The sequence below is a fragment of the Marmota flaviventris genome, chromosome 10 (genome assembly GCF_047511675.1).
Source record: "Marmota flaviventris isolate mMarFla1 chromosome 10, mMarFla1.hap1, whole genome shotgun sequence".
In the NCBI taxonomy this organism is placed as follows: domain Eukaryota; kingdom Metazoa; phylum Chordata; class Mammalia; order Rodentia; family Sciuridae; genus Marmota; species Marmota flaviventris.
In genome coordinates this window covers 107,044,869-107,071,848 of record NC_092507.1, presented here as the reverse complement: position 1 = coordinate 107,071,848, position 26,980 = coordinate 107,044,869, and the positions used below count along the sequence as shown (strand labels likewise).

Here is a 26,980-nt window from a genome sequence, read left to right as displayed (position 1 = left end):
TCAGCAAAATGTGAGCCACTGTCGTCTGTGGGCAGGTGGGACCGGATTATTCTTTACATTTGCTGTGTAGATCTATTCTCTTTGTTCTGAGAAGGTATTAAGAAAACAAATAACCAACGTTCTAGCATGGGCCTTTCATAAGCTTTAGTACTTGACTTCGTATTTCAATTGCAGTAACTACCATAATCGATAGTTTCCTTCTTCGTAGGCTGTTCAACACCGATCAGAAATGGATTCCTTCAGTTTGTACTTGTGCCTTTTTTGTACATACTTTACACACTATTTTATACATACTAAAAAATACTATTTAGCTATCCAGCATTGATTTTCTGACCAATTTTTCCAACGTCTTGCAGCTCTAGAGCATACTTGAAGTCATAGGGGTGTATAAGGTTGTGCTGGAGAGAAACCAACTTGAAAAGAATGGTCGAGGATAAAATTCTGGGGAAGACCTTGGCTCATGGGAGAAAAAGGAAGCTGTACACAAAAACATTCTGGGCTCCATTAGATGAGGCTTCCTTTTGTCCTGGGTGCAGGTCCCAGTCGTGGCCTCCAGGGAACTCTGTCACACTCTGAATTTCACATTGAATTTGGCAACCATCTGGCTCCACTGTTACAGTTTTTTGATTTTTTTAAAAATTTTTTTCCCTTCCTCCCTTTTTTCTTTGCTACAAAAATTTTAATTGCCTCATCTTAACCCTGCTTCAAGGACAAGAATGAGAGGTGAAAGCACTTCGTTATGAATTTTTTTCAAGGGCTTTAGGTGACTGTCATGGAAACGAGCGTCCAAGAGGTCTTTCCTTTTGCCCAACATAGGCAACAGGACAGGAATAATCAGATAATCTGGCAGGGGGAGGGCAGTATATGTCTTTTATACAAGAGCATCTTCATGGAACAGCTCAAGTTAAATGTGATTCTTCTCAGAGAAATGTACAAGGCATGTGAAAAACACGGTGTCGTGATGCTCTAGGTGAGCAAGAACTAGACCCTGGACCCCGGGACAGCCCAAACCAGAGACAGTGTCCTTGTTCCCGCCCTGCATACAGCTGCAATCACTTTACTAGTTCCTTGGAATTAGTCTGACCTTACTATTTAGAAAGATGCCATTAGGGCTGGAGTTACAACTCACTGGTAGAGTATTTGCTCAGCATGCCAAATCCCTGGGTTCAATCTTCACTCATCCCCCCCACCCCCATGATATTAATGACTCAATACAAATGGAAACCTCAGAGGAAAGTTTCTCACTGGTCCTAGCTTAGGAGCTGGGTTAGGGGATAAGTACACTCTGGCAGCTGCTACAGACAAGGTGGAACTGAAAGCGTTAAATGAAGGTAGAAATTCTTAATTGGTAAGATCTGGAAATATTACAGATGTATGCTGTAACAGGCACTCAACAAATGGAAGGTGGCACTGCATGTGAGTTCTAAGGAGCGACAATGGCATTCTCTCAAGACATCCTCACTTAGAAACACTGCTGTGAGTCACAGGGTCAACTCATTTCCCATATCAGTTTATGAATATCAGTGGTACTTAGTGATTGTCAAGTAAATGGAAGTGAAACAAACAAAAAGGTATCACTGTGAACCTATAATCCAAAAAGTAGAGTCTTAGACACAGGCACTATCCCAAGACTATATTTTAAGTAAAAAAAAAAAAAAATCCTTTAAAATCATTTTTTTTTACTATATATTAGATCTTGAGGAAATGATGGAATTGTTAAAAATAAAACTGAATAGAACCTCATTTTGCAAATTTTTTTTACTAAAGAAATTCTATAACAATATCATTTATTGATTTGAAGAGAACAGTAAAAATGAGAAAGGCTATGAAATAGGATTTAATAAAATACAATAAGAAGGCTTCAAGAAAAGAAGTTCTAGTACTTTCTATCTCTGCAGTATTTCCCACTTTAAGCTAAATAGCATTTAATGCTGTTCTGAGCACTCTCCACAACAAAATGCAGACAGGCTGTGAGTTGGGTACCAAGGTCACCATCTGTGGTACAGGCCCTAGAGAGACATTTTACCAAGGAATATGAATAAAATGACTCATCTGATGTTATACAAAACAAATTCAGGAAATCAAATTTAATACAGATTGAGCATTCCTCATCTGGAAATCCAAAATCCAAAATGCTGCAAAATCCAAAAGTTTTGGAGCACTGACATGATACCTCCCACGCCTGATCTCACATGAGGAGTCACAGTCAAAATGCAGACATGCTCAAAATATTGAACAAAATTGCCTTCAGCTATGAATATAAAGCATAATATAAATTAACTTTGTGCTTAGACTTCGCGTTCCATTCCCAACATGTTTCATTATAAATACAAAAAAATATCACTAAATCTGAAAAAGTCTGAAACACTTCTGGTCCCAAGCATTCTGGATCAGGGCTACTCAACCTGTAGTTGGATTAAGTGCCTCAAGTCCAAATGCATTTTCAGACTCTAGGGTTAAACTAGTTCTCTGCAAGGTTTTGCAGAGCAACTCACCACATTCGGATCTGCAAGGATTTAAGCAGTACCTGCAAGTGCCCAGTAGGCGGTGCCCACACATTCATTTAGCAAGACAAAGGCCACCAGCGACATCCCTCCATTCATCATGCCCACCAAGAATCGAGTTATTGCAAAGAACTCATATGAAGGGGAAAATCCATTTGCGATAGCAAATAAGATGTCAAGAGCAAAACCTAGAAAAAAAGGAATAATATTCAATGATTTAGAGGCAAAATAGCATTTGATGAAAGTAATAAATTATATCCATTAGTCTGTAAAGTAATCCATTGTAAACTTATATTTTCTGAGCTATGTTTTTTCCCAACAGTTTCTCTTGAAAACGACAGAAAAAAACAGAGGTTTACTGTCTTGGTGACACAATTTCTGTCAATCACACACAGTTTTCAATTATTCATAATAAATGATAGAAAGTTTTTTTATTTTAAAAAAAATTTTAAAAATTAAAAAAAATGCTAGAAATTAAAAATACTTGCTTATACTCAGCTTGCTGAGAGACTATGCCAAGTCCTGTAGAGCTCATTTGAAATGAATCAACAGAGAGAGATATGAGGAAATGGATATGGAAGACTGTCTCAAATCTTTCACTGCTCCTTTTAGAAATATGGCTTCAATTGCAATTTGGGGGTTGCAGAGAAACACATCACCCACAAAAGTTTTTAACGCTAATACCTAGGCTTAACCAGGGGGGTTAGTCACTGACAAGCCAGAACTCACTCTGCTTGCAGTTTGGTCTTTTGCCAGTATAATAAGAATACAATCTGTGTCCCCATGTCAATTCCCTGAGAACTCTGAGAAACCAGCCTCCTTTTTATTTCCCTAAGAGTCTTCGGGAAACTCATCCTCTTATTCATTTCATGAACACTGATAGATTACCTGTGAGATAGACTTTTTTCCTTCCAAAGCGATCTGAAAGCTGACCAAAAGAGATCACGCCAACAAACACCCCACTGAAGAAAAAGGAACTTGCCACACTGACTTTGTAAGATCTGTTGGCAATTAAAAACCACTAGAAGAAGAAACAAGAAGAGACATTTAGGTCATAAGAAAAAAAAAAAACAGATGGATTGAGTTAGCTATTACAAAACCAAATTTATTTCAAAAACTTGTACACTGTAACTTCTCCACTGCATGCTCCACTATTAACTAGGACTTGTAGAACACCATCTTAAAGGACATCTTAAAGGAGACTGCATCTTCAAGAACGCTAGAAAACACTGTTAGTAGAATGTGCTCCCAGAGCACCCCACACGTACCTTCTTAAGGAACTGAACGCAGCATTTAAGCGCTAATTGTTTACATAACTGTTGGATCTGTTATTTATATTAAACCCCCATGTCTCTTAAGAGGAAGAGCCTCATTCCTTTCATTTCCATTTATCTGATGCCTATCTACACATCATGTGGCATAAAGAAATAAATGAAAGCTCCTTTTGTTCAACAGATTAGTAGGGTTGAAATCCCTTGAGTATTTTTCTCAAAAAATTAAACACAAAATATATGATCCGTCAATTCCACTTCTGGGTATAAATCCAAAAGAATTGAAAGCAGAGGCATGAAGAGATGTTCTGTACACACATCTTCGTAGCAACATTATTTCCAACAGTCAAAGTGAAAGCAACCTATCCATGGATGAATGGATAAAAAAAAAATGTGCTATTTCCATATGATGGACCATTATTCAGCCTTAAGAAGGAAAGAAGTTCTGATTCATTCACGGTAAACTCTGAAGACATTATGCTAAGTGAAATAAGCCAGGCACAAGTGGATGAATGTTACATTATTCCACTTATATGAGGTACCTTGAGAGTCAACATCACTGAGGCAGAAAGTACAATAGTGGTAATCAGGGTCTAAGGGGAGTGGGGACAGGGAGTCATTGTTTAATGGGAGCAGAGTTTCCCTTTAAAACGATGAGAAAATCCTGGAGCTAGATAGAGGTAATGGTTGTAGAACAATGTGAATGTACTTCATGCTGCTGAATCATGGGCTTAGGTATGATTACAAGGGTCACCTTATGTCACATGTATTTACCACCACAACAATAAATCCTTAAGTTCTACTGTTTTCTACTTTAGGGCAATTTATGAACTTCAAGAGAAAGCAATCATCCTTAAACCTCGTTATCTGAAGCCCCACCTAGGGATGTGCTGGGATTTTTGGTTATAAGCATCAGAGTCCAACTTTGTCACAGAAGTAACCTCAGAAAACCAAGAGACTGCTCACCTTTCCTCTTCCCAGCCCCTTTCCTAGACCAGCAATGACAGGTGTGTGCAGAGCCCTTTCTCAGGGAGAACTTGCACTTTTCTACCCTCCTTGGTTGCTCTTCTCCTTCCTTCGAACCACCCCTTTAACACGCTCTGAAAACCAGTTATTATGACTTGAAAGCACATTTGACTTCTCTCCTTCCCTTATATTTCCTATAAGCCTGGTTTGATAAAGACCTTGACAAGACAAGCAAAAAAAGACAAGAGTCGGGAATCAGGACATAGATAAGGACGATGCCCCCTCCCTAATGCTGTGCTTGCCTCTGAAATCCCCCATTTTTCACATGCAATTTCTAGCAAGTTTAATAAATTAGCTTATTTTCCTATAGTTTTGGTGTTCAAAGACCCAGGTGGCAAAGGCTTGGTCACCAGGGTGGTGATACCCGGAAGAAGTGGAACCTGTAGGAGATATGGCCTAGCAGGAGGTCTTCAAGTCACTGGGGAAGTGCCTAGCATTGTCATTGAGCACCCCTGCCAGAGATTTAAAAGAAATGAGTCCAGCTTATATCATGGACTAGAATTTCTAAAACCATGAGTCAGGGCTTGGGGTGTAACTCAGTGCACTTACTTAGCATGTGTGAGATCCTGGGTACAGTCCCTAGCCCCATAAAAATATAAATAAAAATTTTAAAAAAGAAAACCACAAGCCCAAAACTCTTTTTTTAAAATACATTTATTTTATTTATTTTTATATGGTGCTGAGGATCGAACCCAGGGCTTCACGTGTGCCAGGGTGAGCTTTCTACCGCTAAGCCACAATCCCAGCCCCCCAAAACCTTTTATTTTAATAAGTTAATTATCTCAGATATTTTGTCATGGTGACAGAAAGCTGACTAACAAAGAAAAGTAATACTGAGAAGCAGAGCCGTTCTCCACTTTTTAACAGTTTTGCCTATGTGGAGGAGCCTTTGGAACTAGCTCACAGGAATTTGGCAAAGTTTGAAGAAGTAGGCTAGAGAATACCTGTTAGAGTCTGTAAACAAGTCAAAATAACACCTGGCATTTTGCCAGGGGGAATGTTAGAGTTTGTAAACAAGTCTGGATGGTGCCTGGCAAAATGCCAGAGGGAGTGGTTTGAGAAGTAACAAAAGCAAGCCATTAAGTGTGGAGATTCCTGATTGGTTGACTGATGTACCTAGTTTATGCTAATTAGATAAGCTGTGTGGAATGTATAAATACTGCTCCTGTCCTGCAATAAACGGCTCCTACTCCTGCTGTATCAATCTACACAAGTCGTTGGTCACCCCCTGATTATTTTGCTGCAGCCAGCAGGACTGCGGCAAATACCTAGAATGCTGCAAGCAGAGCTTAATGGGTGAGCTGGATGAGGATTTGGAAGACCAGAATGCTGATCTAGAGAGCAAAGGTTATGCTAATGAGGTTTCAGATGGAAATGAAGATTCTACCAGGAATTGAAAAGGTCACCCCTGTCAGAATGTAGCAGGAAAAAAAAAAAAAAAAGGATGCATTTTGTCCATGTCCTGATTCTTTGCAGGAGGTCAAGCTTGAAGGGGTTAGATTAGTTTATTTGATGGAGAAAATTTCAAAGCAGCAAAGCACTTGCGCTGCATCATGAATAGGGATGGTGAGCTCGAGCTGGAAGGAGCCCAAGTCCCTGAGAACACTGGGAGAGGACCTAGGCGCTGGTATACTCTTCATGAAGACAGAACTGACAGGACTTGGGGAAGCATGGGGTGTGATGGTGTGGGGTGGGGAGAGCAGCACCTGAGCTTTTAAAGTTAGCTGCCCAGTGGGTGGCTGTGAGGTTTATGGAGATGGTAAAGGCTGCAAGAGATGTCGGGTCTGTGGTGGGAAACCAAGAGCCCTGCTTGGAAGTGCTCAGGGACAACATGCCTACAAACACCTAAGTGGAGATGCCAGGCAGGCATGGGGACATGTTTCCTGAGGTCACGGGAGAGGTCATGAGGGTTTACACACCTGCTAGAAGGGCTGGGGCTCAGGACACTTCTGCACTCAGAGCAGGAGTTAGAAGAAGATGGGAACCACGATCTTCTAAAGAGTGGGCCATGGCCTGCCCAAGGGAGACCTTGCAGGGTTCTCAGACCATGTTGAAAACTCACTGAAGCTCTGTAGCTACTAATTTTATGAGAAGGAAGAGACAGTTGAGCTCACTCAGAGTTGGGGATTTTCCAAGAGTACTATGGAATGCAAAAGGTACCAACTAAGTGTATTTGCAAAGGAGTGATTATCACGATAATGCAATACACGTTGGCTACAAAAACAAAACAAGCTATGGGGGTGGGCAGTAAATAACTGTTGCCATTAAAATAATCCTTTTTATCGTTAACTTCTCTACATTTCCCATTCTTGCCCTGGTTGAGACCTGGTTGTCTCCTACCGGATCCTTCTCAGCTGGAAGCTGCTTTTCCTTTCCCATCTAGGGACTTGAGTGCCTGGGATGGGAGGAGATATACAATTTCAAAATTAACAGCTCATCTGAAGCCCATATTATCAGACTGTGTAACCCACTACCCTCCTGAGGCACCCTCATTCTTCCCTTCGTCTATACTAACAGCAGGTGTAGCTGGGCAGATGACCAATCAGGATGAAGACTAGATGTCCCAAGGCCTTACAGTTATTATATGGTATGGCCATGTTGTCAAGTTCTGGGCAAGGGGATTGGGTGACAGCCCCCAAGAATTTGTCTGTGAGTCGGCTGATCTAGCCTCTCCCGCTTCTTCCTGCCCACTGTTTGGAATGTCCATGAGAAAGCTGGAGCCCTATCTGGGGACATAACGAAGTGGCCAGAAGACAGCAATTTTGAAATCTAGTTCTCCAGATGGTTCTCACAGGCTGTCAGATAAGCCCTGGGCTTTATCATCTTCAATAACATCATCACTTCTAAAAATCTTGATTCTGAATATTCCGCACTCTCAGATTGCCACCCCTTATCATCCACGTCCCTTCCTCTGTGCCTCTACTCCAAACATTCTCTCACCTCTTCAAGGCCTCCAGTTACCATACCATATTAAGTATGGCCTGGGTCACCAAAAAGGTTAAATCATGTTAACATGCCTAGGATTTAAAGATCTGTGAAAAAAAGGGCATATTTTTAAGTTTCATATGAAATAGATGAGAAGAGTTCTGGCATCTTAAGGAGAAATTTTGTTTTGTGAAAAAAAAAAAAAGAAAAATAAATAAATAAACAAAAACTTTATTTTGGATACATGGATAGTTTCAAGGAAGAATTTTCAACTCGTGAGGCATGCATAAGGTGACATTTTTTCCAGGTCTAAAAATGAATTGCTTTAAGATATCAGGTTGTCCTAGAAACGATTGTGTCAGCTACAAGGATGTCCTGTTTCTTACAATGGACAATGAACAAGGCCTAACGTTACTTATATTTAATTCCTTAAAACTCAAGATGTCCATGCTTTTATGTTTTTTGGGTTCTTACTGCTTGTTTTGATGTTTTCATGCTTTTAAAATCTGGCCTGCAACTTTAGCCTTGATTATTCTGCACTTCAATTTCTGCTAGTCTGCTTTGTAGCCAAGTATTTAGGCTCACATTGCTCTGTTTTACGCTTAATAAGAAGTGGCTAATTTGGCTACTCTATCGTCAACTATTCTGTTGGCCACATTTGTAGAATTTCTCAAATCCATCAAAAAGACTATAATGCCACTCTTCCAGCAACTGGATAGCTGTCAACTTGGATGGTAGTTTTAGGAAGAAATAGCCCCTGAGATGTTTGACCAGCAAAATCCAAATTCTGATTCTCAGGCTGCCAGTTCCAAGTGTCAAAAATAATTTCTAATGACTTTTTTCAAGTCAGTGTTGGTTGGGCCAGTGCATCTCCCTATTTCTCCTGGAGCATGATCATAAAGTGATAGACAAGTTGAAAAGTGTTTTTTGTTTGTTTGTTTGTTTGGTGTTTTGTTTTGTTTGTGGTGCTGGGAATGGAACCCAGGGGAGCTTTCTCATTGAGCTACATCCTCAGCCCTTTTTAATTTTTATGTTTTGAGACAGGGTCTCACTAAGTTGCTATGGCTGACCTTCAACTTATGATGCTCCACCTCAGCCTCCTGTGGGGCTGGGATTACTGGCGTGGAGGCCACACCTGGCCTGAATAAAAGTAAATTAGGGAATGTGAAGCTGAACCCAGGAGATCTCCCCACCAGATCTAGCTAGATGAATGGAGGTGGTTGGTGCAGGGTGGCCAAAGTGAGGATTTGGAACTGTGTTGACAACTATTTTTCCAAAGCCCCACGCACAACATGCGAGTGAGATTCTGGTTTAAATGTTTTGTTTTGTTTTCAATGTTAAATATTTTTTTTAAATAAAATGCCATTTTAATGTTGATCCTACTAATGTTTACCTACTATGTGATCTAAAGGGGCTGATTTTGTCAAGGCTCAGACAAAATATACTACACCAGTAATCCCTACAGTCTTTTTTTTTTTTTTTTAAAGAGAGAGGGAGAGAGATGAGAGAGAGAGAATTTTAATATTTATTTTGTAGTTTTCGGCGGACACAACATCTTTGTTTGTATGTGGTGCTGAGGATCGAACCCGGGCCGCACGCATGCCAGGCAAGCGCGCTACCGCTTGAGCCACATCCCCAGCCCAATCCCTACAGTCTTAAAGAAAATGTATTGGAACAATCTACTTTTAAAGTTTGGGAAGGAGGTAACCTACCAAAGTGGACCCAATTGCTAGCTCATTTTCTTGTACCGTTGGTCAATGTTTAGTGCCAGGGTAAAATCTGAATCAATATACCACCAGCACACTAGAAACTGAAGCATAATAAACCTAAATATGACTGTCATTCCCAAGAAATGTTGTTTTTTTATGAGGATTTAAATTTTAAAAGCACAAACTTGTCAATCATTGAAGCCCTTATTGTCTAGAGGTTGTTAAGGTGATGTCTCTCTTGAAGTTTTTGTTAATGGCAGGCCAAATTCTAAAGCCATAGAATAAGCTTTTATACTAATTAATTTCCAATTGAAAAATCACTTGCAAATTGAAAAAGCAAAAAAAAAAAAAAATTCACTTTTCACCTATATTGACAGAAAAGGCAGCAATATAAAGACAAAGTCCCGTAAGCTGACCTATCTGAATCTATTTTCGTTTTATCATCAACATCTGCATTTTTGCTCATGGGCTCACCACAATCACTAAATCGAGTTCATGAGTTGAGCATTTTTATTATATCCAGTTTTCAAAGAGGATTTGAGGGCCATCCCACTAAAAGCTCTGATACGATCATTCACTCCTCTAAAGAAACAGAGCTGAGAGGAAATCAGGCACAACTGGGCCAGAAGTAACAGCAGGTGCCTCTAACATAAGAGATGAAAGGAACATAAATATGGCAAATACAGGTGTGAGCACAGCACCAGGTGTACACAGAGCCTTCCAGGTCTAAAAGAGGAAAAAATAGGCGAGCAGAAGGGAGGAGAGTTACTATTGGCCGGGTATTAGTGAGACACTTGGGAAGGTTTTTTTGTTGTTGTTGTTTAATCTTTGGATTGCTACTGCTCAGAGGCTGAGCATAAACGGCATGTCCCAATAAGGATAAATTACCAGTGCCTGTCAAGAAAAGCTGCTCTGGCTGCAATGCAGAGCATGGAATGCAGGTGGCAACCGGCAGCAGGAAGGCCCATCAAAGGCCATTAGTGACCCAGGGCAGCCCTGGGAAGGGTGGGGGTTCAAGGGCAGAATGGATTCAGGCTGGACACGGAGACCTGGAATTCAGAGGGGAGATCTGTGCTGAGTTGTCCATGAATAAGAAATTACTTGAAGCCACTGGAATAGACCAGCTCTACCACAGATGGAGTGAGGCTTGAAGACCAGCTTTAAAGGAAGTCAAGCATCCCTCTTGAATTCATCAAACTTCAAGCTTTATGGGAATGTCCCAAATCCAATCAATCATTTTTTTGACATGGCAGAAATATCATAATCTGAAAAAATAAAGTCTTATTTTTAAAAAGGACTGTGTGTTTCTATAATCCTGAGAGCAAAATGAGCAGTTGAGTCATGAAAAATACAGATGCATCATGCAGCCAGACCAACTTGCACACATCACACCCCTCCCATCCTCACAGCCTCCCTTTGTACAGAAAGTACAATAGAGTAGGTAAAGATGCTATTGGGGGGGCTACTTTTGGGTGTAGCTCAGTAGTAGAGTGCTTGCCTAGCATGCACAAGGCCCTGGGTTCGATTCCTACCAATGCAAAAAAAAAAAAAGACCCTTCTTTTCACCTTCAGCATGCATTCCATTCAGGAAACTATAGAAAAATATCAACATCAGAAGGAATACCAGGCAGGAACAAGTTGATCCTTGACTTAGAGTAACAGAATCAGGTGCTGCTAAGAAAGGAGGAGGAGAAAAGGGAGAGGTTGGGTATCACACAGAAAGTGAAGGTTTTTCCATGCGGCCTGTGCATGTGGAAAACAGTGCAAAGAAGGCTGGGGCGAGGGAGAAGAGAATGTTTCAAAGTCAACTTCCAAAGTGGTTTCCAAGGTTCTTTTTCATATTTGGCTGGTCTTTTGTCTCAGAGTTTATTTCATTCCACAGCATGTGTTTTAAATGCAAATACCTAATAAATTTTTTTATTTTTTTTATTTTTAAACCGTACTTGTATTATTCCTTAGCGTTTGTGTGACATTTTGTTGTACCCACATGACACGAAGCAACAGACCACAGGTTTCTTTCTTTTCCTTCTTCCCTGAATACACTGTGCGGCCTCATCCTTCTCTACAGGACCAGAACACAGAGATTATAACAGATGTTTCTTAAGATGACCACGAGGATCAGAAAGACTGAAGAGCAGGAGGCACCTCTCCTATACCAAATCGAGGCCATACCCAGCCTGTGTCTAAGCAACTTCTCATTGGCTCGGTGAAGATCAGAAGTTTGTCTCTGCTTCAGTTTTCTCCTTACTTGAACTGCCCATTCTTTTCTCCCTTTTACTTATTCTTCTAGTTTATGGTGACATTTCATGCAATGAAAATGGATGAACATGGTATAAGCACAGACCACTGTAATAGATGGAGCAGTGATGGTAAATAAAACATGATTGGCACTCAGCTCTTACAAGCATTGGGCCATTTCCCTCCCTGATGTGGGCTTTGCTCGTTCTTGTCCTCCCTCCTCACTTTGGCTCAGGGCCCGTGACTGACCCTGCATTACCTACAAATAAAAAACATGGGGTCATGGCCTGTGGAAGTCCAGGTGAGGGCCTGGCTACCAAAGGGGAAAAAACAGATTTTTTCATTCCACTTTTACCAGAAAACCTGACCTGATAAGAACGAACGTACTATTCCTCATACATGCTGTACCCTGTGCCTCCACTTCCCACCCCACCTCACCCCCTGGGAACTCCTACTCATCCTCAGGACACTCCTTGGATCTTGCCCAGCTCATCCCAGCAGAGCTGACCCTCTCTCCTATTTGCCACATCTCCTACTTTTGCTTCTAACATAATGTGGGTTGAACCCTGCGCTCACTGGTCTCTCCCTCCGATGTGTTGTGCTTCTTAAGGGCGTATTTGTATCTCCGGTGCTAATCTCACAGTGTCTGCCAGAACTCATTACACACTTGCCGAATTACTTATGTTAACAGGAGTGAATCCCCTAGTCTTACAGGCATCTTCACGGACAGCATCTCCATGTCACCACCTCAAGCATCAAGTTGTAAATTTACAGGTGGGCAGGGACATACTGAACTGCCCCTCTTCTCCTTGGAGCTACCAAAGGACATTCTCAAGAAAGGAAGTAGAAGGATATTTGGAATTTGAGGGGTTTTCCTTCTTCCTACGGCCAACCTGCCATCTAGAAGACTGTGGTTTTATCTTTAGCCACTGAAAGCACTTAATGGGTCCACAAATACCTCTCCTGAGAGGAAGCACATATGATCATGGGGAAACAAGAAACAGGCCATGGATGATTCAAAGCATATCAGTGAACCTGTAAGCCAGGCAGGGGCTACTGCAGGTCCGAGTGGCACTTAGACCCTTGGGGAAAATCAGGTCACATGACAACAAGTATAGTCCAGACTCTCAGCTTGTGCAGTACTGGGACAAACAGAGGCTTCCCCAACACCCCTGAGCGTGACCTTGAGGGTTGTACACAAGTACAGAGCCTGTTACCGCTCTGCTGTGAAAACTTCTGAGCGGTACTGATAGCAATTCCAACCAAACTTCAGCCCTTCCCCTATCCTGTATTTCCCATAAAAATTATTTACAGCTTTGTACAGGGAAAAAAGAATCTCACTTCAGGAGAAAATCGGGTAATCAAAGTCCTCCTGTGATTAGGGAGAACGTGGACAGGGTATTTTGGGAATAGTTTCATGGTGATTAACTAACTTGCTTCATTTCAATGTAGTTGTCACTCTGAATTACCACTTAATGGGTGAAGTGTGCAGGCTATAGCCATCAGTAGTTCAGGCATAAGGAAGCGAGACATTTTAAAAAATTAGCCCCTCAAGCAATTAATTGCAGTGAATTTTTCAAATAGTTTTAATAGTCTCGTCTTTTGACCCCAGGGTATGGCTTTGGGAAAAATATATTAATCTCAAGATAATAGTCAGTCAATTTCAGCTCTTCAATATCCACAATGATATTAAAGATTCCAACCTTACACTTTTTGGTTGCAAACATTAATTAAGCATGGTAATTGTGTGTCTCCATGATATTTGGTGCTTTCTGTATGAGTCAGAGCTCAGGGAATAATTTGAATACAGCAGACAGCAATTTGCTACATAAATTCACCCGAATGGCTATTAGCTCATTTTAGAATAGTCAAGACTCCTAGATTAAAGGTTTCTTTTTCTTTCTTTTCTTTTTTTTTTTTGCATTGAATACCATTAATCACATCTACCTCACCTTTTATTCACCTTTCCCAAAACTCTCCATAGAGAAGTTCTGTAAGGCCTGACCCATGTGCAATAAAATGCAAGGCAGAAGTTCTAAAATGTGTATTTTAAAGACAATATCCTAACTAGGGAGTTTTGTAGACTGTCTTAATATTTATTTTTGGAGTTTTTTGAGACAGATAAAGAGGTCTTTTTTTTTTTTTTAAGAATTTCCAGTAAGACTCAAATATTATGTTACCCATATACCAAGATTGTCTCAACATTCCCACTTTGGAGATTGGTGAATCAACTGAAAAACCAGAGAGGCAATCAAAATTGAATGAATGCTAAGAAGTTAAGTGGGAGTTTGGTTTGAAACTGCATTTCACCAAGATGCAGATGAACTCAACTCCCTGCAGAGGCCAGCAGCTCCTGAAGGACACTGGCCAAGCGGTAGCTGATGCACCATCCTGCCAGGACTGCTGGCCCTGGCTGATCCTTGGGCACTACTGTCTTTCTGCACTCTGCTGCTGTTTCTGTTGACTTGTGGTTTTGGCAGCAGCAGCAGGAAACCTGGACGCCACCGATACCAGCCACTGCAAGACCACCTAATCAGGACTCCAACATCCAGGGCAGGTGCTGAGAGTAAGAACTCAAATGTAACTCACATGAGCAGACTGGGCACAAGGCACGGACCCTGCACTTGTACCTCCAAATAAAACAGAAGAACTTCAGGCAAAACCAAGCAATTCTACTTTAAAAATGGGAAGCTAGATCCCTACTAGGTCTCCCTAAGAGGAAAAATGGGTGACAGCATTGCCACTGGGCAAACCCCTGCTGGGCTGCACAGTGAACTGCTAAGAAGCAGAGAACTTAGCTAGTGCCCCTTTGTTGTTTTCGGTTTTATCAGGAAAGGTGTATGTTTAGGCTTAACAGTTAATAAAGCTGAACTGAATCATTTCTACTTCCTTTGTCCCTGAGTTTGTGTGTGCAGGACCACTTGCCAGGATCCTCTCAAGTCGGATACAAATATCCTGAGTCCCAACCCCTTAGAGCAGCCAAGTGCATGACCCCATTCATGGAGGACAGCATTCTGTCTCCCTTCCTGTTTGTTTTGTGTCACAGTAGAAGTATCACAGGAATCAGTGGCTAGGGCCCTACTTTCACCAACTAGGGAACACTAGGCAAGTCACCCAGCAATTATGAGCCAGTGTTCTTTCCAAAATCTGCAAGCCACAACATCAACATTAGTGGTGTCTTTCCCTCTCCCCTAGGAATCTCTGTCAAAGGCACTCTCAAGAGCATGGCTGGCAGCCAGAAGGTGAGTATTTATTTATTTTTTTAACCCAGCTTTTAGCCCAACATGCAAGCACCATAAACAATCCTGCCACGGTCATGGTGCTAGCCTACATTCTTGCCAATCTGCCCCTGGCACATACTTCCATCAGGCACTCCTTGTCACTTTATTGTCAACAAACACACAGCCCAGTCAGAGGGAGTTCTTTGCCCTGTCGTCTTTGTAAGTGTTTCTGGGACTCTGCAAAGTGTTGGCAGCGGCAGGATTGCCTGGACCCAGTCCCTGTCCAAGGACAACAGCAAAGTCTCTAGCTCTTTTACACACTGGCATGCCATCTAAGATACCATTTAAAATTAAAAGCCTCTATTAAAAAAATAAATAAATAAAAAATAAGCTGGGTGTGGTGGCGCATGCCTGTGATTCCAGCGACTCAGGAGACTGAGATAGAAGGATTGCAAATTCAGAAGCCTGCCTCAGCAATTTAGCAAGGCCCTAAGCAACTTAGCAAGACCCTGTCTCAAACTCAGACATTAAAAGGACTGGGGATGTGGTTTAGTGGTTAAGAGCCCCTGTGTTCAATCCTAATACCTAAATGAATAAATAAATAAATAAATAGTGTAATAGAAAGAAGATAGACTCACTGAGTCCCAGAAGAGTAGCTTATTAGGGATAGGATTTAAGGCAAATTCTTTAAATGTTCTCTATCTCAGGTGTTAATTTATAGGAAAATACACAGCTACATCCCACGTAGAAAGGTGAGACCCATCTGAGCCCTTCATTCTTTTGCTCTCAGAACCACTTTAAAGATCTTCAACACTTGCTGGGGAAGTCATTTCATCCCATTTCTCCTCCATCTACCAACTCTATCTTGGGAGAAGGAGCTCTCTGGGCTCCCTCTGGCTGATTCTCCTTTTCCCCCGTCTTCAGTCTTCCAGCATGCACTGTTTACTGTGAGCTTTCAATGCAACCCGCGACAAGCGTTGCTGTCCTGAAGTGTAGCATCTCACAGCTCTCCCTCCTTCTGTGGAGACTTTTCTAGCATGAGGTGAGCAGTAGTTGCTCCAAGAACATTTGCTAACAGTGATATCCTTCTGTGACACCTAAAAGGGATCCTAAAGTTGGATTTCATTAACATTAATTTCATTCAAATCCCATTAAATTTTGTTGAGTGCCTGCTCTGCTGAAGTAGAGTGCTGCTATGTTAAATAATTCAGAGTATTAAGCAAGTACAGTGGGACTTGCTTACTTACTATCCAGGTCACACTTTCACCCCAGTACCATGAGCAGTCTGAGCAAGACCACTGTCCAGTAGTGGTCAGCTGGTCTTCACTTCAGAAAGATCATCTACACAAGGGCCTCTGTAATCATCACCTCCATCAACAATGGGCACTTCACAAATTCACTACTAAAACACTGGTCCGTTGACTAGCAGTGTTATGAAAAATGGGCGATTGCTGATGAAAATAAAGGCATTCAAGACACATGGATAAGCTCAGTGTATTTTGGAGACCCCCACCCTTGCATGGCCAGAGACAATCCAGGGTGGTCTATACCATTCTGGGGTAAAAACCCCTCCCAGGTCCATTATGAATTCTGAAAGCTTCTCACTTCCTGACACTGGCAAGGGTGTGGGGAGGAGGAGGAGGGAGGGTGGTATCAGTATCCCACCTTATGAAAAATTGGGGTTCTCCTCTAGTGACCTGTCATGGAAACCATGTTCAGAACACCTAGGAGACCAAAGAGCTGGGGTTCTCGAGGCTATAATACAGTTTACTGTGTGCTTGTGGATGATAAGAGTTTAGTTAATCAATGTTTATACGTGTAGCGGAATTTAGTCTGCAACGTGCGTGGTAAGGGAGTTCTTGGAAAGAAGACCTATAACTAACTCTCACCGTTTCACAATCTCAGGAGGTACTAAATGGAGCCCGGGCCTCCTGGAGAAATGACTAAGGCCATGGTTGGGGAAGGCAGGAGCAAGATGAACCTGGGGTAGCTTGTCATGCCAAAACTCTCTGACGCGCTGAGGAAAAAAAATGATCCAGAGGACACTGTAGGGCATCACTTCCTGAGGACAAAGCAGGCATATTTTCCTTATTTGTCCCACTAAATATTAACTAAAAACATGGGGCTTTCTATATAAAGCCAACATGGGACAATTCTGAAAGGTAGAGAGGAGACCAGCTGGGGACCCAGGACCCAAGGAATGACCCAGTGGTGAGTTCCCTGGTTTCTTATGGCCTCACATATTCAAGACCAGGTGCTGGAGAAATTCCAAGAGGAATAGACCAAAGGAGTTCTGAAGGTAGCAACTGCTTACTCCAATCACCACACAAAAACCACGTTTTCAATCCCATCTACACAAGCCAGGGCCGAGTGGGGAACACAAGCTTCCATCCTGGCCGCCACCTGATAAGTGACCCAACCTCACCGAGGAGGTGCCAGGGAAGGCCACACTTTCATTCCTGCCAAGCAGCAACCCTGCCCCACCAGCGTCAGTGTGGGCCACTGAGACGTGTTCCACCACCACCGGGTAGTAACAAGGAGCCTTGCTCTTTCTCCACCAAAACAGTTTTACAGAAAGCCGAAAAAAGCAGAAAGTTTACATGAAACCCAGAATCTCATAATACCCCAAATCTATAGGTTTCAAATGAAAATAATGTCATACCAATAATCAGAAAAATCTCAAACTTTATAAATGTAATTTAAAAAAATCACTGACATGACAGAGATGCTGGAATTAGTTAACAAATGTGTGAAAGCCCTATCATAAAAATGCTCCAATGATGGGCTGGGGCTGTAGCTCAGTGGTAGAGCACCTGCCTTGCACGTGTGAGGCACTGGGTTCAATCCTCAGCACCACAGAAAAATAAATAAATAAAGATATTGTGTTCAACTACAACCAAAAACAATATTTTTTTTTAAAAAATGCTCCAATGAGCATTTACAAAATGTTTGAAATGAGTAACAAAATGAAAAGACAGCCATAGGTAGAAAAGGTCTTGGTAAAGAAAGGGAAAATTATAATAAAAGAACAAGATGAAGTTTCTAGAACGGAAAAAGACGATGAATGGGCCCTACAGAAGAATGGAAATGGTAAACTTGAACAAAATCAACAAACTTATAGGACAACAGGAAACACCCAATCTGAAAACAAAGGGAAAAACAGGCTGAGAAAAAAGAACAAAGTGTCAGGGATCTGTGAGTCTATCACAAAAGAGCTAACATTGCCACCACTGGAGTTCTGGAAGGAAAGGAGAAAGGGGGTAGGTTAACAACGTGCTGAAATAAATGTAGCTGAAAAGTTCCAAATTGGTAAAAAAAACAAACAACAACAACAACAAAAAAAAAACTTACAGATCACACCCAGGAACACCATAGTCTAAATCCTAAAAACTAAAGACCAAAAAAAAAAAAAACCAAAAAACTAAAACATCTGGAAAGCAGCAAGAGAGAAATGACATCCCTCTACTGGGGTGGTATGGGGGGAAATTCAAATAGTAGGCAGCTTATTCATCAGAAACCAAGGAGGCCAGAAGGAAGCAACACTGGAATCATGAATTTTAAAACCTCTGAGAACGAGGAGTGAAGGAGAAGTCAAGACATCCTGACTTCTGTGCCCACAGAACTACCTTAAAATAAAACAACAATTATTAGGTTTCTAAAAAGACAGAAAACATTTCACAAGGGCTCTTGGAATATCAGTGAGGATGAAGGAACACTGTCAGCAAAAATGTGGGTAAGCACAATGGACTTTCCTTCTCTTCTAAATTCTATTTGATATGTTAAATTCTAATACTGTACAGTGTGGCTCTAAAAGTACGTAAGAAATTAGTTAAGACAATTATAAACTGTAGGAGTAAAGGGACCTTAGGTGGATGTGGAGACTCTATTTGTCCTTCCACCTGTTAATTTGACATCAGTAGACTGTGATAAATATGGATATGTAAAGTAATGCCGAAAGAATCACTAAAAAGGTTATAAAAACAGTTACAATAATAGATAAATCAACAATCAATCCACCCTAGTCTGAAGCTTATTAATTAACTATAATAATATTACTAAATCTGGATGAATCTACAGAGAATTATACTGAGTGAAAAGAAAAAAAGCCAATCCAGAAAGGATCCAAGAATGTAATCCCATTTTCCAAACCATTCTTCAAGTGACAAATGTATGGTTTAAGAGAACAGATTGGGAGTTATGGGGAGTTAGGAAAAGGGTGAGGGATGGGAGGGAAGTTGGTATGACTCCACAAGGCCAACTAGAGGGGTCCCTGGGGTGATGGAAATGTTGGGGCTTTAGCTATATCGATGTCAGCATCTGAGCTATGATATTATTGGAAAGATGTTACCACTGGGGAAGCTGGGGACATGTAAACAGAGTTTCTCTTTATTATTTCCTGCAACTGCATGTAAATCTATAATTATTTCAAAATAAAAATTTTAATTAAAAATTGTAAAAAGGACACAAAAGCCAGCTTGAAGAAGTTCCCACTGGTAAACTGGGGATAATTTGAGCAGCAAAATAATTAAGGGTTATAATAAATTATAAATCATTAAAAAGAACAGGCATCTCTGAGTACACACTCATGACAGATAGATGTATAGGCCAATAGACACACACAAGGGAGAAAGAAAGGGCTCTTGCTTACAGCAGGAAGCAGGAAGCCGACTAGCAGTGGGTGGGAAGGGCCGGGTTGAGAAATATCACTTTGCCACCATCGTTGTCTAGGTTGGTTCACAAAAGATTCATCAATAGACACTAAGATCTGATAAAGAACAGCAAATTTACATAAGCTAAAAGTGATTCTTATTCCTTGAAATGAAACAACATATAACTGTATAAGGGAGAACTCAGCTGACACCCAGAATGGATAATCCAAATTAACATCACCAAAAAGGGGCAGATGGATATTGTGTGTCTCCAGATGTGACACCTGAGAAGGACACAATGTTACTTATGGACTATTCTGACCAGGGATGCATAACCAACCAGAATGAGCCATCATCAGATAGACCCTCCCCCCAAAAAAAATAGTTGCTATTTTTAAACAGGAAAGGGGTACGGATTCTTTAAAAATACCAAAATCATAAACTGGGCACAAAGAGGCTTGCTTGTAATCCTAGCCACTCAGTTGAGGCAGGAGGATCACAAGTTTGAGACCAGCTTGGACTTAAAGAGAACATATCTCGAAATAAAAAATAAACAGGGCAGGGGATGTAGCTCACTGACAGAGCACTTGTCTAGCGTGCATAAGGTGCTGAATTTAATCCCCAGGACTGGGGGTATGTGAGAGTGTGTGTGTCTGTGTGTGTGGTACACACACAGACATACACACACACGTACATATATACATTGAAGAGCTATAACAACTAAATGTAATATATGATCCTGAACCAGATTCAATACATTTAGGAAACAAAAAAATCAATGAAAGACAATACTGGGTCAAGCGACAAAAATTGGATGTTGGTGGTAAATCAAAATTGACGACAGTTTAAGGAAAACTTAAACTTAATTAATTGGTAAACTGTACTGTGGCATTCTTGTATTTCCTTATTTTTAGGAAACACACGCTGAAGTATTGGAGTGCAAAAGAAGACTGATATATGCAACTTTAAAATGGCTTAGAGAAAAACAATGCCATCAAAGCAAAATATTCACAAAGAAATGAAAGGATATAAGGGCAGTCACAGTATTCCTGAAATTCCTATGAGTTGAAAATTAAAGATTGAAAAAAAAATTATTTGGCTACTGTTAGCTATCAAAAACAAACCTAAGAAATGTGAATACAATTTGGATGGGATAAGTTTCTTGAAAGTACAGTAATGAAGAGCACAGGCTTGTGTTAAGATGAATTCGGGTTCAAATACCAGCGTTGCCCTTATTAGCTAACCCTGACCTCCCAGAGTCTCAAACCTCTTCATCTGTAAAATGGAGAAAATAATGCCTACTGCATAATTATTGTGAGAATTAAGTAGGATAAGGTCTGTAAACAACACAATGCCTAGCAGACAGCACCATTCTGCAATGCTATTGGTTATTTTAATAGATTAGTGGTGGTCAGGGTTATTGCTGTTGTGAGTAGTAGCCCAGGGGATTCCAAGATGACCAAAAACATGATTTCTGACTTCAAAGACCTTTTAAAAAATAAAGAGTTGAACCAAAAATAAGAGTCGGTGACATATTACTCTCAAAATGTTACTAGAGCAGAAACGGGAGAGTACTTCTGGGAAGTGGGGCTGGGAAGACTTCCAGGGAAGGTGACAATGAAAGTGGGCCCTTAGGTGGCAGATTGGGACCTCTGGGTAGAGGCGAGGGTGAGTGGTCATGGCCATCATGCCCCAGGTAACAGGTTCAGGCTGAGGGTCCAGGGCATGCGGGGTGCACAGTAAATATTCCCAGGAAAAGGATGGGCAGGGCTGATGCACAGAGTGGAGGTGGAAAAGTCCACCCTGACCCACCTGTGAAGTGGGACGGGCCTCGGGGTCTTTCTGTGCTGTGCGCAGTGGGAGAATCGCTGGAGGTTTCTGAGTGAGCAATGACATGGCCAGGTTCTTGTTGAAAATGCTGCTTTACTGTAGCTGGAGAAGTTAATCTAGAAATTATCCCTTCTCCTGGGGGACTCCTAAGAACAGGCCAAGCAGATACCACCCTCAGGCTGTCTCTTTTTACTAAGCCCCATCACCTAACAGATGGTAATCAAAAATTCCAACAATAGGAAAGGGTGGCTGGGGTCATGGTGGAGCGGACATGCACAGGAGGGCGGTTTCCAGGCCTGGACGGGTGATGACAGCAAGGCACGTGGCAGACTCTGGGCCTAAGAGCAGGCAGCCACAGGCATATGGACGGCTTATGTGGAGCAGGCAAAGAAGACAGGAGCATTTCAACAGTTTTAAACCAGTCCCCTTCCATCCCAGGGTTTCTCCTCTCCAGACTGTCTGCTCTCAGCTTATCTCTGGTTGGCTCAGGGCCGGAGCCTTCCCCTTGGCTAGCAAAGCTTCCTTCACGGTAGGGCTTCCTGCCTGCCCTGGTAGCATCATCTCTACTGTAGACTGCACGTTCAGGGTGCCCCTTGAACCTACCCACAGGACTGACTTGAAAAATGAAAGAAAGCAGGATGCTCCAGATGGGCCAGTGCCTTTCTCTTTCTTTACTTTACTAACATTTGCATAGGTGGAAAAGAGAGATGAAAGTTTCGATTCACTTTTTAATTGGATGCCATAATTGAAATGAGCTTTTTTGGAGTTTCTATCTTATTCCATCTAATTTTGGGGAGATGCACACTTCTCCCAAGTGTAGGGAGAAGGAAAAAGAATGTGTTTTTATAGTATATTCTCCTTTGAAACATTAAAACCTTACATCTTTAATTTATGAGAAAGTTACTTGAAGAGGCGGCTCAGATTGAAACCAACAAGACAAAAAAGAGTGGCTCCCTCCGAGGAGGAAGGGCACTCCCTTAGTGACCGGCGTGGCCTGAGGTTACCTCAGAGGCGATGGAGGTGAAGCTGCTGCTAAAATGCACGTGCTTGTGGATCTCGCTGCCGTTGGCGGTCAGAAGCCATTCCCCGAAGGTCTCGTCTTTGCCCGCTGAGTGGTTGCCGTGGCTCTGGTTGGGCAGGAGCCCCGCCAGGTCCCAGTGGTACGACGGTGTGGCCCCGATCAGTGCAATGAGGATGGCCTCCGTGGCCACGTACAGCTGAAAGAGCAGACACACAAAAGCAGACGCTGTTGATTGGCCATGCAGGTGGGAAACTCAGGGTGCCTGCAAATCCTGAAGGGTCTGTTTCTTGCTTTTGTGTTCTTAGGAGCCACCTCAGAAACGGGCCACATCAGAAACCAATGAGAATCGCATGAAAAGGGAGCTTCATGCTCTGCGAGGAACAAGGCCAACAGCAGTCCACTTACAGAGCACTTTATGCTTCTTCAGGGTGTTTTCCTATCTATTCTGAGACAGAGCTGATGCTAAGGACTCTGTTTATATGGTCCGACTTTATGGGCTCTGACTTAAAAGCCCAACATTCCTGTTACTTCCTCTCCAACACTGTATCTGCTGCTCAGATAACCAGGCACCGGGCCGTGGACTCATGATCTAAAGAAGACCCAGTGGCACAGTTGCATGTCTCAGAAAACAGCATATATAGTATTGCTTTATTAAAGCAAAGCATAATATGTACTTCCATAGATATTAATGGAAGACACGACATACAACTCAGGATTTAAAGAATTTCAAAATCCCAGGTGTAGATTTTCAATTCACAACCTTCACCTGCATTTAATATTGGCTTAATCTAATCATAATTGTTCTCTACCAAAGAAAAGATATTTTATCCATTCATCAAAAAATATTTACTGAGCACACATGTCTTTTGTCATTGATTGTGTTAGGCTCTGTAGTTACTCACAACCGGGTTTACAAGATGTCCTATAGAGACTTTGTATGCTATAGATTTCCATTTGTCTTGGCTTTCATTATTGGACAATTATTTTAAGCTTAACATTTATTAAGAAAACATAATTAGTCTGCTTCACAGTGTGATGATCTTATTTAAGAAACAATACCCATTAACTTTGAAGTTTTCAAATATCTTTAAATAAAGCAAGTGTCCAAAAACCATGAAGAAATGTGATTTCTCTCTGGCATGTGGTACTGTGCCCAGCAGATGGATGAGCTGACTGAGGCACACACAGGAGAGACTTCCCAACCATCTCCTCCCCAGTCTGCAGAGAACTCCAGCCCGGGGCCCCTTGTACACCATTCTGTGGGGGCATATTCAGCTAAATGAACGGTGTGGCCCCAATCAGCACAATGAGCCAGAAGGAGAGCAGTCTATCACCACTAGATGACAGGATTACTGTCAAAGGAAGAGAAAAGGAGTCATGACATTGCAGGCGTTATAACAGAAAGCTAACGCAAAATCCAGGATGGATTTTTTTTTTTTAAATATTCTTTTGGTAAAGCTGAAAAGATGCAAGGAAGCCCCAATCTATTTTGAGTGGGTAGACTGTGGGGACCTCTGGAGATGCACAAAGCAGCCCCAAGTCAGCCGGTGTATGTGGTGATTTATTATAAGATGCAAAGGAAAACATGTCCCTAGGTTTACATGCATCCTAGCCCCAATTTGTGTACTATTAAGGACATTTTAGAATAGGAGGCAATCAGTTTATAAAAATAAAGACCCTCATCATTGCAAAAACACATTGATTACACATTTTGCAATCGGTAAAATTACAAAGCCACTTTCGTCCACCTAGTAACTAACCCCCCACCCCAATTACAATCTGCTGAAATTTAATTGATGGGTAGAAAGAAATGAAAAACACAGGGCAAGGAACACAGAGGAGATGACTCAAAACACATGTGCTGGTGAACGTGCAGCCTTCAATCAGGCAAAGCAAACCAGCCACGTGTCCTCTCTGAGCGTGCCCTTTTCTGTTTTCGTCATACCATTCACTTCACCTGGAAGGCACTTGAAGGGTTGAACTTTCCCCATCCGCCAAGATGCAGCTTCGGATAACGCCTTCCCTTGCCTCTTTTTTTTTTTTTTAAATATTTATTTATTTATTTTTAGTTCTCGGCGGACACAACATCTTTGTTTATATGTGGTGCTGAGGGTCGAACCCGGGCCGCATGTATGCCAGGCGAGCGCGCTACGGCTTGAGCCACATCCCCAGCCCTTCCCTTGACTTCCTCTCCAGATGTCCTCTCCTGCTCACCTACAAAGTTCCATCTAGACTTTTCTAGAGCCTGTATCACTTTCTTCACTGCACATTCATGTCCTGATTCACCTTTTGGGCTTCCAAAACAAATAGCCCAGGACCTAAGCACTTAACAAGGGAATGAACAAATAGTGATAATGACACACACACTTTTATAATGCTAACCGCGTGCCACCACTAGGGTCAGTTCCTGTTGAGTATCTGTTAGCATTTCACATTTTTATCTGGATTGTCCTAGGATAAGGAATGTTCTAGGCAGAAGGGAAAATGCTCCAAAAGGTCCTGTAGTTGGAGACATGTTTCATTACGAAGGCCCCATTCTTAGTAAACACCACCATCTGGAGAAAATAGTTCAAAAACAAAGAATTGGTGCTAGCATATAACTTTAGTCATAACGTAGGAAAGGTGGACGCCATGGCATGCCTATAATCCCAGTGACTCAGGAACTCATCCTCAAGTTTGAGGCCAGTCTCAGAAACTTAATAAGGACCTAAGAAACTTAGTGAGACCCTATCTCAAAAAAAAAAAAAGGGATGCAAACATGGCTCAGTAGTAGAGTGTCTCTGAGTTCAATCTCCAAAACTGAAAAAAAAAAATTATAATAAAAGGAACAGTGAAACCTAATTAATCAGCATTATCTGTATTAACCAGCTTTACCCAGTTTCATTCCTAGCAATCTACAGGCAGATTAAGTACTTCCCACCTATCTCATCCTCTCTGCCCTCCTCCTACCACTCTCAGTGTCTCTCTGGCCCACCCAATGCACAAGTGTGTATATTTGGGGATACTCACATAAACACATACGTATCCACATGCACATCCAAGGTCCTCAGCAGAGCACACAGGACCACAGTTTTCTGTCACCAAAAAGGTCAGAAACCTGCAACCTTTCTAGACAGTGCCCGCCTCAGTGACAGCTCGAAATCCATGTCATGCTCAGACTTGCTGGTCATACTGGAGACTGAGTAGGCACGCAGGAAAGGGACTTCATGATAATGCTACCCAAGGGGCACCATGAGATTAGGGTAGAGAGGAGAGGCTTAAACTCCAATAACAGCCTAATGTTAAGTCCTTTATACCAGAGCCTCTATATCCATGGGTCATACGGTCACAGGAAGTCAAAGATGGCTCGGCACTAAACTAGCCCTGGGGATGCACTACCCTCACACAGGGCGTGGGGGTTCTTTTCCTTAATTTTGCTATGACAATTTCACGCAACTCACACCTCCTGCTCCTTTTCCCCAGAGAATAACAACAACAACAATTCTCTCATTCTTTTCTCTACTATTACTCTACCACTACCATGTACACATTCACCCACATATTTTTGTCTAATGAAATCGCAACCAACAGCAGATGGGCCTTAAAGCCACAATAAGAAACCACCATCCATTCTCCTTCCGAGTGGGACTAACAACATCTCGAATAAATCATTATCTTCTCGGCTCTACCTCCAGGGAAGGAAGAACAAGTGCCACAGATGGCTGGATTTTCCCCCTCCCTATCAATGTAATTATAATTAGAAAAATGACTAAAATGCACCAGGGGATTGGAATTTTAAAAGTTTCAAAAAAAGTGAAGTTTTGAAAAGTAATTTTATATTATCACCATTATGAGCTTTTGTAATGCTTCCCAAGGAAGGAGGAAGCATCTCCTATAAATTATCTCATCACAACAGCTTCAATGTAAAGTCATGGTCAAGTATGATGTTTGTTTTGTAGGCAGGAAAAATGAGACACAGAGCAATTAAGGGATCATTCACGATCTCGTTTAACACTGATAGCTGAACCAGGATGAGAATGGGAGCTAACTGACCTTGAGGCCAGAGCGTTTTTTTCAGGGGAAATGAAGGAGACAAAAATCAAAGATGATTTTATTGTAGTCATTACTATTAGTCTTTTCTGCTCTTAGTTCTCAGTTATCCACCTGACCCAATCATAAAAGCATTACGTAATCAAGACCCTAACCACGAAGGCAGGACCACGTGCTCAGTGCCTAGCACAAAGGGGACATTGATAAATTCTGCTTGGCTGACTTAACTGTTAGTACCTTTTTTGTGTGTTTAAAATTTGGAACGTACTTACACACTCCGAATAACTGGTGTTTCTGAGTACTCTCTGGTCCCCATTCTAATCCATCCACAACACACCACTAAATCAACTTCCCTGAAACACCCCATGAAACTATTCTGGTCAAAGAATATGAACAGACAAATGATAAGTTTCCTATGGCTCAACTGCCAATTAATCCACATTCGAGCTGTCTGCACAGACCTCCCCAATCCCCCAAACATGACTTAACTCACTGTGAGATGTGAAAAGCATATGAATCTACATACCTGAGTCTAAACCTCAGCTCCAGCCAGCCTT

At 41.7% G+C, this 26,980-nt stretch overlaps 1 protein-coding gene across 3 annotated transcripts in view; it reads right to left on the bottom strand.

Annotated features, from left to right (window-relative positions):
* Slc22a15 (solute carrier family 22 member 15) overlaps positions 1 to 26,980 on the bottom strand; it is a 73,487-nt gene that overhangs the window by 36,825 nt on the left and 9,682 nt on the right. For all 3 annotated transcript variants that reach the window (XM_071618223.1, XM_027940315.2, XM_071618222.1), the window contains exons 2-4: positions 22,378 to 22,590; positions 3,393 to 3,525; positions 2,528 to 2,692 (exon numbers count right to left, since the gene is read on the bottom strand). In XM_071618223.1, coding sequence (XP_071474324.1) covers positions 2,528 to 2,692; positions 3,393 to 3,525; positions 22,378 to 22,590 — 511 coding nt within the window. The remainder of the gene's footprint in view (positions 1 to 2,527; positions 2,693 to 3,392; positions 3,526 to 22,377; positions 22,591 to 26,980) is intronic.